The 15,010-nt window shown below is 46.3% G+C and overlaps 2 protein-coding genes across 2 annotated transcripts in view; one reads left to right on the top strand and one right to left on the bottom strand.

The window, feature by feature from the left end:
* Positions 1 to 958, bottom strand: part of PRKDC (protein kinase, DNA-activated, catalytic subunit) — a 2,818,033-nt gene extending 2,817,075 nt beyond the window's left edge. Inside the window, exon 1 of the mRNA XM_086965729.1 lies at positions 709 to 958. Within this exon, the coding sequence (XP_086821855.1) occupies positions 709 to 880 (172 nt within the window). The 5' untranslated portion in view covers positions 881 to 958. The remainder of the gene's footprint in view (positions 1 to 708) is intronic.
* A 262-nt stretch (positions 959 to 1,220) lies between these two features.
* MCM4 (minichromosome maintenance complex component 4) overlaps positions 1,221 to 15,010 on the top strand; it is a 62,824-nt gene continuing 49,034 nt past the window's right edge. The window contains exons 1-2 of the mRNA XM_086965730.1: positions 1,221 to 1,608; positions 8,347 to 8,420. Of these exons, the coding sequence (XP_086821856.1) occupies positions 8,351 to 8,420 (70 nt within the window). The 5' untranslated portion in view covers positions 1,221 to 1,608; positions 8,347 to 8,350. The remainder of the gene's footprint in view (positions 1,609 to 8,346; positions 8,421 to 15,010) is intronic.

Raw genomic sequence — 15,010 nt, forward strand, 5'->3', positions numbered from 1 at the left:
TTTATCAAACCCAGGAATTACTAGGTGCAATAAAACCTGCACCACTTATAACTGGGAGCTCACAATTTTACGGGTCTGGTGTACGCATGCCCTTAGAGCACTAGGCTGCAGTAAAGCTATCATTCCTGCGTCCATAATAGAGTCGGTATCACAACCAGAATTGCAAGACAAGCGTGGTACATAACACAGGTGACACTGAATTCCAAATTCTAATGGCACCGACATTAAAGTAGGTTAGACAACATGTATCTTACTTTTTGAATGTAAAAGTCTGAAGGAGAAGGGATTCTGCATTAAGCAAACTTTGTGGACTTGCTGAGATTTTCGATGCCGAGATTTTCGATGCCTAACCTGAATAGCTGGAAGAAGAACTCTGTAAAGCTTGGTCAACGACGAGTGCACTCTTAGCGTGTTCTTTCGTATAGGAAAATAACTAATATCCAAAACGAGTCTAGATGTACTGCCACAGAAATTATAAGAGCTTTTATGGATGGGTTGATTGTCTATTATATAATTTATTATGTTTTTATATTGTGCTTATGGTTACAATATTCGTACAACCTCATTTTAATTATTTGCAATGTGATACATTGTATGGCTATATATGACAAATAAAAATATGTACAACAACAACACAGTAATCCGGTGTGCCGTTAGCCCCCCTCAGATAACACCCAAATGCGGTCATGCACAAAATCCTGTACCAACCCAGCAGACTCTCCCCGGTTGAACTCAGACACTCCTGGCCCATATTGCGGATGAGGCTTTGCGCAGAGGGAGCGGCCGGTCCAGCCTCCCCGGAGCTCAGCAAGGCATGCAGCTGGTGCAGAGCACCTAGGATACCGCCTGCCCCTGCCATGGGCTCCGCGGACACCGACATGATGGCAGTGGCGCGGCAGCACCAAGAGTCGCACAACAAGTAAGCCGCTTCCGGGCTCACCACAGTGACAGCAGCATGGAACACGAGCCAGAGGACCGTACCACCCGCCACTCACTAAAGGGGAGAAACGTGAGGAAAAGGCCAACACACAAATAACGTAATGCTTCCTTCCAACATGCACGTACTTGAAACACTGTAGGAGTGTATAACCTTCGCTAACAAGCACAGAACACTCAAACTGGACTTTAATAACTAATTAGCGCACCCCTTTTGAGTTTAGTGGAAGATGCCTTATTTTGCCGCGAAACCGTGATCAAACATGGTCCAAACCATTGAGGAAGAGGGAGGGTTCTTTTTAGTCGTCACCTTCTCGCTAGGGTGAACGCATACCCCCAAAACAGGTCTTCCATGTATGGGTCAGTATATTTATAAAGAAGAAATAAGGAAATCTCCGGAAGAGAAGCTCGTCCTTAAACTCCGTCATAGTTGAAGCTACTGAACTATAGAACCCCCCTCTACTCTTACTGTGCTCTACCTAGTCCTGCAACCCAGTCTCAGTCTCCAACTCTATTGGTTGAAAGTAGTGAAACCCCGGGAGTGTGTATCACGTGTCTAAGTTTTCGCGCGAAAAGACGTTCACTGTTCAGAAGGAGAAAGAAGTGCGTCTATCCCTTGTGCAAGTCCTGCGCACCCCAGAGACAAAGGGAACGACAAGAGTGACACAGACGGTAAGTGAGTGGCGCTGCGAGGAATACAGTTAAAGTTCTTGGTACTATGCGCTGTTTCCGTACGAAATTACTCGTTTGGTTGTAAAGGGAAAGAACCCATTAAGGAATCGTGTGTGCGTTCCCGTCTGACCAGAAAACGAGTCTCTCTCTCTCTGCTGCGCGCTCTCGTATTCCATTCTCGTGCATTTGAAAGCCTCTTGATTTGTTTCAGATCTTAATGTTAAACTAGGAAAAATGAGTATATTTCCGTAAGTAATGGAGACGGTCGTTAGGTGACAGTTGAAACCCATCGGCATTAAGTCAGAAAGCAAAACTGGAGGAAATTACAGTCCTGAATCCAAACAGAGGGCATGAAGACAGGAACTCGGGGCTGCTTCAAATGCAAACATAGCTGGACGTAAATACTTAGAACGTTTAACATGGTTCTAAGTTGTGACTCTAGGTGTGGACAATTACCCAGGCCCCAACCTCCGAAGAAACCTTCCTGAAAGTGAACGTTTTCGCTATCTCGTTTGTTTCCCCATCGTAACTTTAACCCTTGTAAGTTAATATGTTCAGTGTTATGGCGGTGCTTGCATTGGTAGACGAGACAGCTTACCACGCTGTCTTGTGCTTGGTAACTTGTGCGACACCCCGTGTCCTTGTAAAGAAGTGCAGTGTTATAGTACTATCTTTAAGAATCAGTGCAATTGTGGCATTAAGTGACAGCAGGCAGCGCTGCAAAGCCCCTTACAATAAGTCATGTCTATTTTATATGTATGGTGACGCTACGTTTTCAAAAACCATTGTAAACTTAATTTATATGGCGTTTACGAGTACTGTGAGAAGACAATGAAGCACTTTTATGGCGAAGAGGACGCTACTACCATTGCTAGTGGTTAATGGAGGGAAGTTTTTTTTGTTAGTGGGTTTAGTCTCGTTGCTCAAGAGACCTTTCCATACGTTTGACGTGATTGGCAAAAAATGTTGGAGTTCTTATGAAACGTAGTTAAGGTGAATACCTAGTTTATGACAATTTGTACCCCAGAAGAAACGAGGTGCACAGCGTTCACCAGCTCACTCCTCCACAAGTTTGCCAATAAGATTACAGTACTCGTGATATTTCACGATCATACTGCATAACTAATTTATTTAAAAAAACACACCCAAGCAAAAGATAGAAGCACTGGCAAAGCCAATAGGTCTTGCCTGTTCTAGAGCTATTAACTTTGCCAATGTATTTTAGCCGTGTTACACCAACGTAGCTGCTGTTTACCATGGCTAAAAGTTAGTGGAGTAGAGAATAGTGGGTTGGAGTGTCTTAGAGTGGAACGGCGAAGAGAAGAGTGTTGTGGAGTGGCATATAGTAGTGACTGGTGTAAGTGCATTGAGTTCAGCGGCATACGATGCAGCGTCGTAGAACGCAGTGCCGTAGTTGAGTGGTGCATTCCAGAGTGCAGTAGATGGTATAGAGTACAGTGGCATACAGAGTAGAGTCGAGTGGTGCAGATTATAGTTCAGTAAAGAGTGGAGTAGTTCAGAGTTCAGCATCGGAGAGTGCGGTGTTGCAGAGTAGAGTGCATTGGCATAATGCATTGGTGTATAGTAGATTGTTCCAGAGTGAAGGTGGTGCAAGGTAGAGCGGCATAGTGTAATGGTGTAGACCGCAGTGGTGCAAAGTAGAGTGGCGTACAGTTGATTGGCGCAGAGTGCAGGGGCATAGAGTTTATTGTTACAGCATAAAGTGCATTATCATATTGTATTGGTATGCAGTGGAGTGAGGTGTTGCAGAGTGGAATTGTGTAGAGTAGATTGGAGTGGCGAATAGTGCATTGGCATAGTGGTACAGGGTAGAGTAGATGTTGAGTGCAGTGGTGTAGAGTATTCACGGTCTGGTAGCACACTGCCATTGCATTTGCACAGGGATACAGTTTTACTAATAAAACTATACAGTGCACAGACAAAAATGTCGAAATTGCATCACCTAGTAGTGTAATGATTTGTTTTGATCATGCTTAAGTATTTGTGTCCATCACACTTAACCGCTTTGCTGCGGTCGGAATTCCCCAACTGTGCTGAGGAATTCGACGCGTGCCAGCCCCTGGCCGTCCTCTGCACATGCCCACCCTGATATCAGACGACCAGGGGCCATCTGACGCACGGAAGAGGTTAAGAAATATCAAACAAAGGGGCTTTATTTGTGTTACTATTTCTGATATATTCTAAAATGCATATGCAGTTCATTTAAATGTTGTCATGTGCTAGAAAAACCCTTTCCTACCACCAGTCTCCAGCAAGATTATCACATAAATCCTGTTACTTTAAAGTTGGAGAAAGATAAGTACACCAGTATCCTCGGAAGACAGTGCCTGACGTTTGACCTCCGTCTTTGAATGCACAGCAAATGTGACGAGATAAGAACAAGATTTGCTGTCCTCTTTACAGAAAGGGATCTTTAGGAAAGATACTATCAATAAGGTTTGGGTAACAAAAGGTACCAACTCAAGCTTAGACAGCCTAAAACAAAGCCACCAAATGGAAAACAAGATGTTGTGATTTACAACGCTAATGGCAAGCAACGGACAGATTCCTAGGCCCAAAGATGTCTATAGCAAACCAGACACATCACCTGTCTGGTAGGCTGTGATCTAAAAGTCCATGTCACAGTTGAAATCATGCAGTACTCTCAAGTCATAAGACACCTCCGACTTTCTACTGCATTGTAGAGCTGAGGTGTATGTTCTATATATAACTCTCTGCTGTGGGCCAACTGAAATACATACTCACTAGGCCACATGTTTGCTGGCCTTGCCTATTCCTTACTGCTCTATTATAACATTGCACCTTTCACATAAATCCAGCTGTTATGGTAGCATATTGATTAGTTCCTACATGGTTAAACATTGTTGGCAATGCTATATATATTCATACAGTTTGGATGCCAAATAATTGGCTTAGGCAAGGTGAGACCAACTATTGGTGGTCCACAGCTGTGCTTGCCAACAGTAGAGGGCCCTCTTTAGGTCTCGCCTGAGTAAGAGTGCATGCGCTGCTCTGCGAGGCTTCTAGTAAGGCCTTTTAACTGAGCACACGCTTGTGATTTTTTTTTTTGGCTCACCCGCTATTGGCCTTTGCGTGGGTATTTCTAAGAAAAACTGCATGCAATTGGCCAAAGGCGGGTGCATGTCCTGTCTTCTTTCTCCCCTGGCATTAGGAGCGAGCAGCAGCGCGGCCGGGGGCCAGCTGCATACCTGACATTCCTTGCAGTGCGCGTGAGCCGCACTTGTTTGAGGCATGTGACTCATTTAGCTCCTTGTCCTTACGCTGGGGAAGAAAACTACTTTTCAGATCTGGAAATATCAGCATTACTGCAAAGCTGGTAAACAATCAGGGAGATAGCTCAGTGGGTTAAGCACCTGTAAACTGCATCTGTGTGCACCTCTGAAATCACCAGATTGAATTTCTAAGGGAACAACTCTGCCTTTTCAGGATTCTGAACAAAATGATTAATAGACTCTATTCAAGCATGACGTGCTCTCTATAAAAGGTTAAACACTTCTCTGTGCCATGATAGCACTTTACACAGGGTCACTTGACATTATTTAATCCTATAGTTGACAAGCAAATGTTGCAAAAAAAAACCACTATCGTGGACATCACGGAATGCAAATGAGCGTCTTGCTGGTGTGAGACCCTCCCTGGGAACGGCGCAGCTTGTTTCAGGTAGACGCGTCCCTGGAACGCCCGTGTGAGGTTCCCATTCCCAGAGCAGCTGATGCAGCGGCTCTCCCACAGAGGCCAGCAGATGTATGTGGTCGCTCCAGCCTGCAGTGAAAACCTAATCTTTACTACTCTTCTTTCCTGTCTGAACTCGAAGCAGCTGACCTCAGGCAAACTGTCGCCCCTACCTGAGGCAAGACGAACGTTCGGTTAATCCTGAGGTGAGATTCTGGGGGTAAATCTCTGAAGCCACTTGCAGAAAAACTCTGCTACACGTAGAAGGAGATATTGCGGAAAATTGGGGCTACATGCGGCGTGGCCGGACTTTGTGGAAATCTAGCAAACCCTGAGCAAAGACTTCCGGAAATGTGGTGATCTCTGCACAAATTTGTATGGGAAATGTATTGATTGTGTGGGCAGGGCTCGAAAAATCTGAAAAATTGTACTAGTCCTACATGTCTAGTACCTTGGATAATCCCCTCAACCCAACTGCAACCTACTTGACCTCCGTCTCTGAAACTCGAGCAAAAGTGACAAGCTAACAAGATTTAAAGGCATCTTTATTGCTCATTCCCTTTGTGAGCAATAAAAATACCTTTAAATCTTATCTTGTCACTTTTGCACCGTTTTCAAAGACAGAGGGCAAAAGTTAGTTTGTCTTCCTACTCCCCAGAAAGGGCGAGTAGGACCTAAAAATAGCTCGTCCTCATCCATTCTCCCTCGCAAATGCGAGCGGGCGAGTGGTTTTGTCGAGCCCTGGTGGGCAACAATGATGTCCTCCAATCAGCCAGTCTGAGAATATTCTGCTAAAACTCTATTTAGCACTTAGCCTGTGATGGGTCCAAACTGGAAACGCAACGGAGGAGACTACAGCAACAGGCGTGTTATCCTTTCGACCTATCTGACCAGGCGGGGTGATAACGCCTGTATAAATCGAAGGCTTCACAAAATGCAGCAGTTTTTTGAGTCATTATGCATAACCTAAAAGTATAGCAAAATGGCAAATAATTGTTATGTTATGTTACATTTGATTTCTATAGCGCACGGCTACTCCATTGGAGTGTCCCGGCGCTTTGTATTGGCAGCTCATTTGAAGAAAACATAACAAAGATAAAAACATTTATTGACAGCGAAGGAGAGATATTAAAGGGTAAAAAGCCAAGTTTTAAGGCCCCTCCTAAAAGACAACAGATTGGAGGAACCGCGTAAGGCCAGTGGCAAAACTATGCACAAATTTCATTTGTGCATAGTGTGGGCTTTTAGGAGAAGTTCTGCTAGTGTTTAAATAATACTGGTAGTGGGTATCTGGTTAATTGTTCTCCATTTTTGCAGTTTTTGTGTAGCACGAATTCGGCCCAAGGACATTGGATTACTTTACAGAGGCACCGGTTACACTACACAATTTAAAATTAATTTTATTTTAGGCACTGGGATGTTAAGTGATATGCAGTAGATGTCAAGCAGGCGCTGAGGTTCAAAACTTGTTCTCCAAGTAGAAAGTAGAGGGCTCCGGCCATAATGCCACACATTCTCCCTCACTTATGCGGCTCTGTGTCCGACCTGGAACGTAGGTGATGTTTAATTCCATGTGCAGGGCTTTAAATGGGATGAAAAAACTAGGAGGGTCTCAAAGGGGTGTGGTCAATATAAGGGTGTGGCTTAAAATCTGTGTTTAGCACAGTGTGCCGCCCGACTTATATTTTGCTGTTCCTGTCATTGCGTCCAGAAATGATGCAACAAGTCACATCATACCTACAGGTCAGGACTATTGGCTTTGTCAATTGTGCAAGTTGCATAAGATAAATAAGCAACAACTATGGATTGTATATAATATTGAAAACATTTCCACTTAAATCCCTGGTGGTGACACCACAACTGCGTTGCAGCTCCTGAGATTCAAAAATAAAAATAAATCCAGAGAGAAAATGACTCTTTCAATGATTTCCTGCCGGCATCAGGAGGCTTTCGCACAGGTTGATTTGTCATCTTTTAGTTGCTTATTGCTTTTTTGGGGGGTTAAATTGGTACTAATTAAGGTGAACTCTTATATCAGACACTGTTACCAGGTGTAACAAGCATTGGCATAGACAGTGGGCCTCGCCTTTGGGACCTTATAAGTGTTTAGCCATGCAACAGTTGATGTTGTTGCACCAAGGATATTTTGAGGGATAACTAAACACTTAAAAGGTCCCAAAGGCGAGCCCTATTGGCTATGCCAATGCTTGTTTAAATGATCTTCCTTTCGCCATAGGATGCTACCCAGATGTAGTCTACTTGGATGTGCCACAAATGTCCTGAAAACCTTATACATTTAGCGACTTGGCTTGAGATGAATGCCACACGATATCCGAGCTGGCCTTGGAACACCAGATCAGTTCCTCAAGCAATGTGTGGCAGACATGGCATGTTGTAGTCAATACTTGGTGGGGGTTTTAAGAATGGTGGTGGGTGTAGAGTTGATTTTGGCTTGGAATCTCACATTTGACGATTTCTTCTGTTTTGTACACTGGATAACTAAATGAATGTCCACTTTGTTGGGGCGTTGACATAAAGCTGAAGACCTGTTAAGTTTTGTGTCATTGAGTCTAAATGGTACTTTCTGTGCTTGAATGTGATAGAGATACCAGGACTTGTGCGTCATGGTATTTATTGCTTAACAGCAATGTTAGGTGTGCCAAGATTTTTTGGCAGCATTTTGGCATATTTTGCTATCTCCTGGCCATTGACGCCTGCTACTCTAGTTCTAAGCCATTGCTTTGTAGAGATCGGTGTGTTCCTTTTAGGAGCAGGCAATGATGGTACACAGTCAATTAGGAACCATGAATATAAAGTCATCTTAGGAGGGAATACAGTGATAACTCAAGAGATAGGTTAGTGACATGGTGCTGTGTGGTGGAGCCAGTGGGAGTAATATGCAAATAAGTGATATAACATAATGCACACTGTCAGCACCACTACCAGCTTTCAAAGATTTAGCTTTCTGTTTCACATATATTTACCACAGTTTTAATGTTTTTTTTTTCTTTTTGTATTCGACAGCAACATGTCCTCTCCAGCTTCCACCCCTGGCCGTAAAGGCAGTAAGCGTGGAAGAGGCAGCAATCCACCAACTCGTGAGTACCAACAGTAGCTACTAGCCCTGTAGTAATTTTGTATCTCTTCCATTCACATTGTATCTTTGTTTTTTTGTTAGCACTTTGTAAAAAAACATTCATTGTGCCACATATGTGGACTCATAATCAAAGCACATACATCATTCAAAGGGTATAATAGGTTTTCCTCCGGAAAGGAGAATAGCATCAATGAACATACTAGTCTGCGTCTTTTAGTCTCTTAACCATATCACTACTGAGGTCAGGCTTCTTAGTCTCAAACATCTCGAAATTGGAGCCCCAGTTAGACTTGTAGAAGTCTCTGGGTCCAGTGTGTCGTCAGATAGGACAAACGTCATACATTGAGGTGCCTTTTGTTGGGTATATACCATAACGCATCCCCACAGACCTGGTGGGGCCAGAGAAGCTCCCAGAATTACTCCTTCTCTTTGGGGAGTCTGTTGAGAGTATCTCATCCCTCTTTAATGATCTACCCCAAAAAAGTCTTGAAAGGTCCTCCGATATCCTTAGGCTGAGACATTAGGGATAGACTTTAGCAAAAGTCTAATTCCTGTCTTTGGTTTAGTGGTAAATCTGTAAGCCCGTCTTGTACCAGTGCATGGCTATCATTCTCTTAGCTCACAAAAACGCTAATGCGTTAGTCTACTTACACTCTACAGGAATCTTTTTGACACAACCCAATAAGACTGTCAATGGCTGTGGGCCTATCCTACAGTTGAGCATTGTGGCAATTGTTTCTATCACTTGCTGTCAAAACAACTTTATGGTAGGGTACATCTAGGCTAAATGATAGAATCCACGTTCCACTTGGGTCTTTGACGAGATCTAGAGACTGGTCCGTGTTGGGTATGCACAATGAAGAAATTTGAATTGTAACAATTTATTTCAAGGATTAATGCATACAAGCCTGATCTGTGTACAGCAGTATCTCCACCGTTCATCTGTGAATGCACAATTGAACTGCACCGGTGATCTCAGGATTGTCCCGATCCCTAAGGGCTTCATATACAGATTAAACACCATGGGGACAGTGGGCACTCCTGGCACGTGCCTGTGCTAACTGGGAAAGGAGGAGAGGTGTGGCTATTAATACAGACTGTCGCCGTAGGCGAATGATCGCAATTCACAACCTGTGTCCTGAATTTCTCCCCAAGCCTGAAGTGTTAGAACCTGCTCCAGGAAAGGGCAGTGTACTCAGTCGAAGGTCTTTTCGGTGTCTGTCGCCAGAAGCATGAGTTCACCCGGCATGTGCAAAGCCTTCTCTATGATATGCCGAATGCTCTTGGTATTATTGCTCATTTGTCTCTGGGGAATGAAGCCCACTTGATCTGGATCGATAATGGAGGGCAGTGTATGGGCTGATTTTGCCAGCCAGAATGCCCGTGAACAGTTTCAGCTCCACATTTAAAAGGAAAATGGGCCTGTATGAGCTACACTTCGACCTATCTTTGCCTCGATTGAGGATGACTGCAGCAGAGGAGGTCCGCATCAAAGCTGGTATCGCCCAGGAGCAGCAGAGGAGTTAAATAACTGTTAAAACGGGTGCAATTATTGGGCAGAAAGTCTTGTAGAAGACAGGCTAACCTCTGGGCTCAGGGACTTTGCAAGCTGCAGGCAGGAAATAGATTAAATCACTTCCTCGACTTATTTCTCTTTCTAGCAACTCTGCCTGGTCCAAAAAGAGAATGGTCGTGCGCACAGACTGAAGATGCTGTCTGCAGGGTCAAAATGTTGGCTAGAATGGAGGCGTGGTTAGAAGCCTCTAAAGGCGTTTTCTATGGTTATGTCCTCTGTAGCTTGCTCCCCACCTGTTATATATTTAGGATACCCCTAGAGCTTGTTGCTGAGTGCTTAGCTTCGCTAGAAGTCTGCCACATTTGCCTCCACCAACATAGAAAGAGTGGAGCAAGCGGAGCGCAGCATACTCCGCCCGGTTTAAATCAATGCCTGACAGTTGGCAGCGGGGAGCTGACAATTGATACAAAAACCTCGGGGCACTGTGCGTTGGTGTATGCGTTCTAACTCATTGACTTGGCTGGTGAGGGTCTCCTTTTCTTTTCGCACTTTGTCAGCAGCTGAGATCATGGTGAGCCCCCCTCCCCCGACCACTGTTTTGAATGCCACCCACAATATGGCGACTGGAATGTTGTGGGGGAGTTGTTATGCACAATCTACTCGGTTATACCTCGGTGGACCTGTGGCGCTACCTCAGGGCGTTGTAATATGGTTTCTCGCAGTCACCACTGATGCGTGGGGTGCTCCAGCGAGTGAAGGGACAGTGAGAATGTCACCACAGCATGGTCTGAAAGCGCCGCCATCAATATCTCTGTGGTGAGTGTGTGAATGTCAGTCGTCCCCAGTGGGTAGTCTAACCTAGCTTGTGTTTTATGTGCATTAGAGAAAGGAGTATTCACACGTGCTTGGGTGGATGGCCCCCCCATAGATCCCAGAGTCCCTCAGCAGCCCATGTACTCTCTGATAGCGCCCCCCCACCTGATCATGACTCTGTGTTGACCTATCTAGGACATTGTCGAATACCAGATTGAGGTCTGCCCCACAGCAGTACCCTCCTCTCACTAGTAGCTAGCACAGTGCATAGGGGGCCTCCTACCCTTCTTTCAGAGTGTAAAAAGAGCCCACCACTGACAACCCCCCCTTAGGGCGAGATGGAGAGTGAGAAGTTTGCATCTCACTTGGTCTCCTTTTTCTACCACCCTTCCCCTGAAGGAGCACCCCACCAGAATGGCCACCTTACAGTCTTCGCAGAGGAGAAACTGGTGGGGGAAGACACATGACCTGTGGCAGTCCTTTGAGAGAAGGTGGGTCTCCTGAAGGAGGCATATGTCATCTCCTGGGTTTTCCAAATATGACAACACTGCCATGCGGTTTACCAAATTGCTAAGCCCAGGCACATTGAGAGTGAGAACCTTAAGTGATGTGGCCTACATGAGGTCTATCTAGAGTGGTAGAGGCTATGGGCTACAGCAATCCGTCGGTCCTAGGAAGACCTCTAGCTATTATTGTAGTCCCTGTGAATGTTGTGTTTATCTTGTTGTATCTGTTGTGAAGGTGAGTGTAAGCCCAACAATGAAAAGAACAGGAAGAAAAGAGTACTCAACAACTGGAGCGGCAACTTACTTTCAGCCTCACAGTCTTGCAAGTCAGCGTGTTTGACCATAAGGGGTCCAGAATGTGCCCAACAAACCCCACTACCTGCCCAGCCAGCTAATATTGAGACTGTGACCAGCCATTCTATGCATTGTCCTTCTTGGCCAGCACTCTAGGAATTGCCGCCTGCTGCCCCATAGCTATATGTTGAATTTGGGAGGGCCATCCCTCTTCTCGTCCCGAGTCTGCACCAGCATGTTTGTTGGTCCCTCTGCTGGGGAGAGGAGGGGTCTAGCATTCACCCCTCGGCAGGCAGACCATGACCTGACAGACCTCCGCCAAGGATCTCAACAGCTAAATTTGCCCTTCCAGGAGTAGGGTACCTCTTTGCTACATAAGTGCATGGTGACTGGTCAGAAAACTCTCCTTTTCTGCTATGTCATTGCTGCCAAGTCTTGATCGTGTTGGAGTCTGGACTCCTGAAGCTGATGGGTGATTGTCCTGGGCTTTACGCAATATATGTTCCTTTACTTTACTCTTTTAGGTGATGTACTCGTACTAAGATGTCCACTGGAGGAGCCGTGTTCAAGCGTGGCAGTCCACCGCGATGTGCTTGGTCAATCTTTAGTTCAGTTTCTGAGGGCGCTGCTAGAATGTGGCGGAAGAGGTCCCAAACATAACCTAAGAGATCCTCCCCATCCTCGTTAGTAGCTATGCCTCGTATGCAGGCATCATTCGACAGGATCTATTCTCTAGATCCTCCACATGAGCATTCAAGTCTTTATTTTGCTCACAAAGGCAGATGACCTCCTGCTAATGGACTCAGGCTCTTCCTCCTGGCTATCTCCTTGCTCCTCCAGAGCTGTGACGCGGTCCCCCAGAGAGTCTGTCCCTTCTGATTTCTTTGGTGTCCTGTGAGTGGTCCTCTCTAAATGACATGAATAGGAATTCCAAGAAAGAGCACGTCAATCGCTCCTCCATTGTCCTGGCACTGCAGGGAGTCTGGGGGAGGAGGTGTTCACCAGAGGAGAGGAACCTCTGGATGGGCAGGTGAGCATCTATTTGAGTGTGGTATTCCTTGGTGCGACTAGTCGCCATTGTCGGCAGCAAGCGTTACATGCCCTCTCTAACTCCATCCCTCCGTGGGTCTGTACCAATCCACTGTCAGTCGGTAGCTCCAGGTAAGGGTATTTTAGGGTCAATGGGGGCACTGGCTCAAGGCAAGCTCCTTCTCTGTGCCCTCCAGAAGGCGCCTGCTGATAATGCCAGTGTCCACACCTGGCAGGTGGAGGCTCCAAACGCTCTCTCCAGCACCCAGGCTCCCGCAGATTTGTACTGCAATGCAGACCCCACGCACAATTCCAACCTCCCACGTTGCTCAGGTGTCCTTCGGGTCCCGCAGGCTTGGAATGAGGTGCGAGACCATACATAGGCTGCCATTGGAGGCAGTATCAGACGTGCCTTGGCGCACAATCCTACAAGTGAGGCCACGTTAGCTTGGCGCTGCAGACGGATCACTCCCTCAGCAGGCCGTGTAGGCACTGGTTTCCTTTTGCGGGCACCGCCACAGGTCCAAACAGTCAGGGTAGGCCTCAGGCACGTGGTAAGGCCCGTTCCACTACTATATTTTTCTTGGCCTCTCCTGTCCTACTGACCACCAGGGTTGACCGGCCATGCACTCCGTGGTCCGCACTGCACACAAAGGACTGCTTGCTTTATGGTGCTGCCCAGACAAGCCTTGGCGAGTGATCAAGCATGAACCAAGGCCCCGCGTGCTCAGGACGAAGTCATCCGCCCCCGTCGGAGCTCCTCCGCTTCACCACTCTCTGCTGCTGTCTGAGTAAGCCTGTGCTGTAAATTTCATTCCGCTGGCGGAATTTGGGTAATTTCACGTACTGCGGAGAACGCGGAATTGCCAAAAATTCTGCCGCGTCGCTGAATTTTTTTGGGTTGTCCATGCTTTCAAAATGCATATTCGCAAGATGTTTCTCCCCGAGCAGGCAAACAGTGTTCGCGAACAGGAAAAAAGCACCTAGAACAGGTGGAACAAGCAATTCCGCGTGTTGGCGGAACTTTTGTGTGTTCGTGGAGATTTTTTTTTACCATTTGGAAGAGCTTTGAGTAGCACGACTACGCAAATTTCGCCCACCGCTACTGTGGAGTCCCGGGAGACCTCTCTGTGCTTATGCTACCAGCCTGGCCGCCTGCTACAAACTGCGCAATTCCACTGCTCGTGTTTGTTCAGACGTGCAGTACTGCGGTACGTATGGTGGGGTTCAGCTCCACACACCGACAAAGGGTGGGTCCTCCCTTCTGTGTTCCTGCACCTCCCAGCAGGTCTCTCAGGGTCTGGATTCAAGTCTGGACCAGCCGGGGTCACCACTCGCCAGGCGCGTTCTTAGGCCCGCCGGACGTCCGGACCCCTGGGTGCTGGTGTCTTCTGCCAGGGCTGAGCTGGTTTCTGTGTGGGGGTCGGCTGCAGGCGCCGCTCCCTCGAGTAGTTCAGGCCAGGCAGTGCTGATGTGCTGGACTGGTGCCGGGCGCAGAGAGACCAGAAAAGACGTCCTACCGTGCCGCCATCTTGCCCTCCTATATTTTTCCTCGATGTGCTCAAAACACAACTAGCCTGGAACAAAACGTCTCCGCAGGAGCACTTGACGAAATGTGAACTTGTGGTCCTGGAGAAAGATATTGTGCTATTCTACCATGTAGACTTAATGTTTAAGAATGTTAGGTTTCTATAGTGTATATATGATGGATTATATCCTGGATTGGGCACTCAGTCCGATTTGTAATCACTGAGGAAATACATAAGCAGTTCTGGGGAAAATAATGGACTCCTAGGCTTTCAAGCAAGGCATTTCAGGCTCCCCTATGCAGGAATGCCACGTTTTTCCCTGAAAGCATCCCTATCCACTAAGTCGCAAATAGACAGGACAACCTCAAAATAACACCACTGCCTCTCTCCAGTGTCCCTCTTAAAACTCCAACCCTGCGGGGAGGTATATTTTGCCATGCATCCCTTTCCTGGTACATCAAAACTTCAGTGTGTGGCACTGGCACAACGTCCTTCCTGGACATACCAAGAAAAAGGTCCCACGCTTTGCCTACCGTGGACCTCTCAGCACAAATATGTTGCTCATGGGTAAATTAGTCTGGTTTCAGTTATCATCCCAACAGCTTTTTTTCTTGTGTATTGGACTGTGTGAAACCAGTATTTTTATGCTCTTCTGCCCACCCTCCCAAAACAAAAGTACACCTTAAACCGGGGAAGAATGATGCGACAATCTCCAGTCATTCTTTGCCTACGTCCGAATCCCTTTCATTTTATCCGGTATTTAAAGGTTTATGGGTTGGACCGAAATTTTACAGCCTATTGTAAAGACAATTGTTGGTGTTATGACGTTCGCCAGCTCCGCTTTATTTAGCTTTTTTTCTGTACCTGTGGGTTTTTTCTTTTTTTTTCTTTTAGGTTTCAATTA

Source organism: Lissotriton vulgaris, chromosome 4_1, assembly GCF_964263255.1.
Source record: "Lissotriton vulgaris chromosome 4_1, aLisVul1.2, whole genome shotgun sequence".
Classification (NCBI taxonomy): domain Eukaryota; kingdom Metazoa; phylum Chordata; class Amphibia; order Caudata; family Salamandridae; genus Lissotriton; species Lissotriton vulgaris.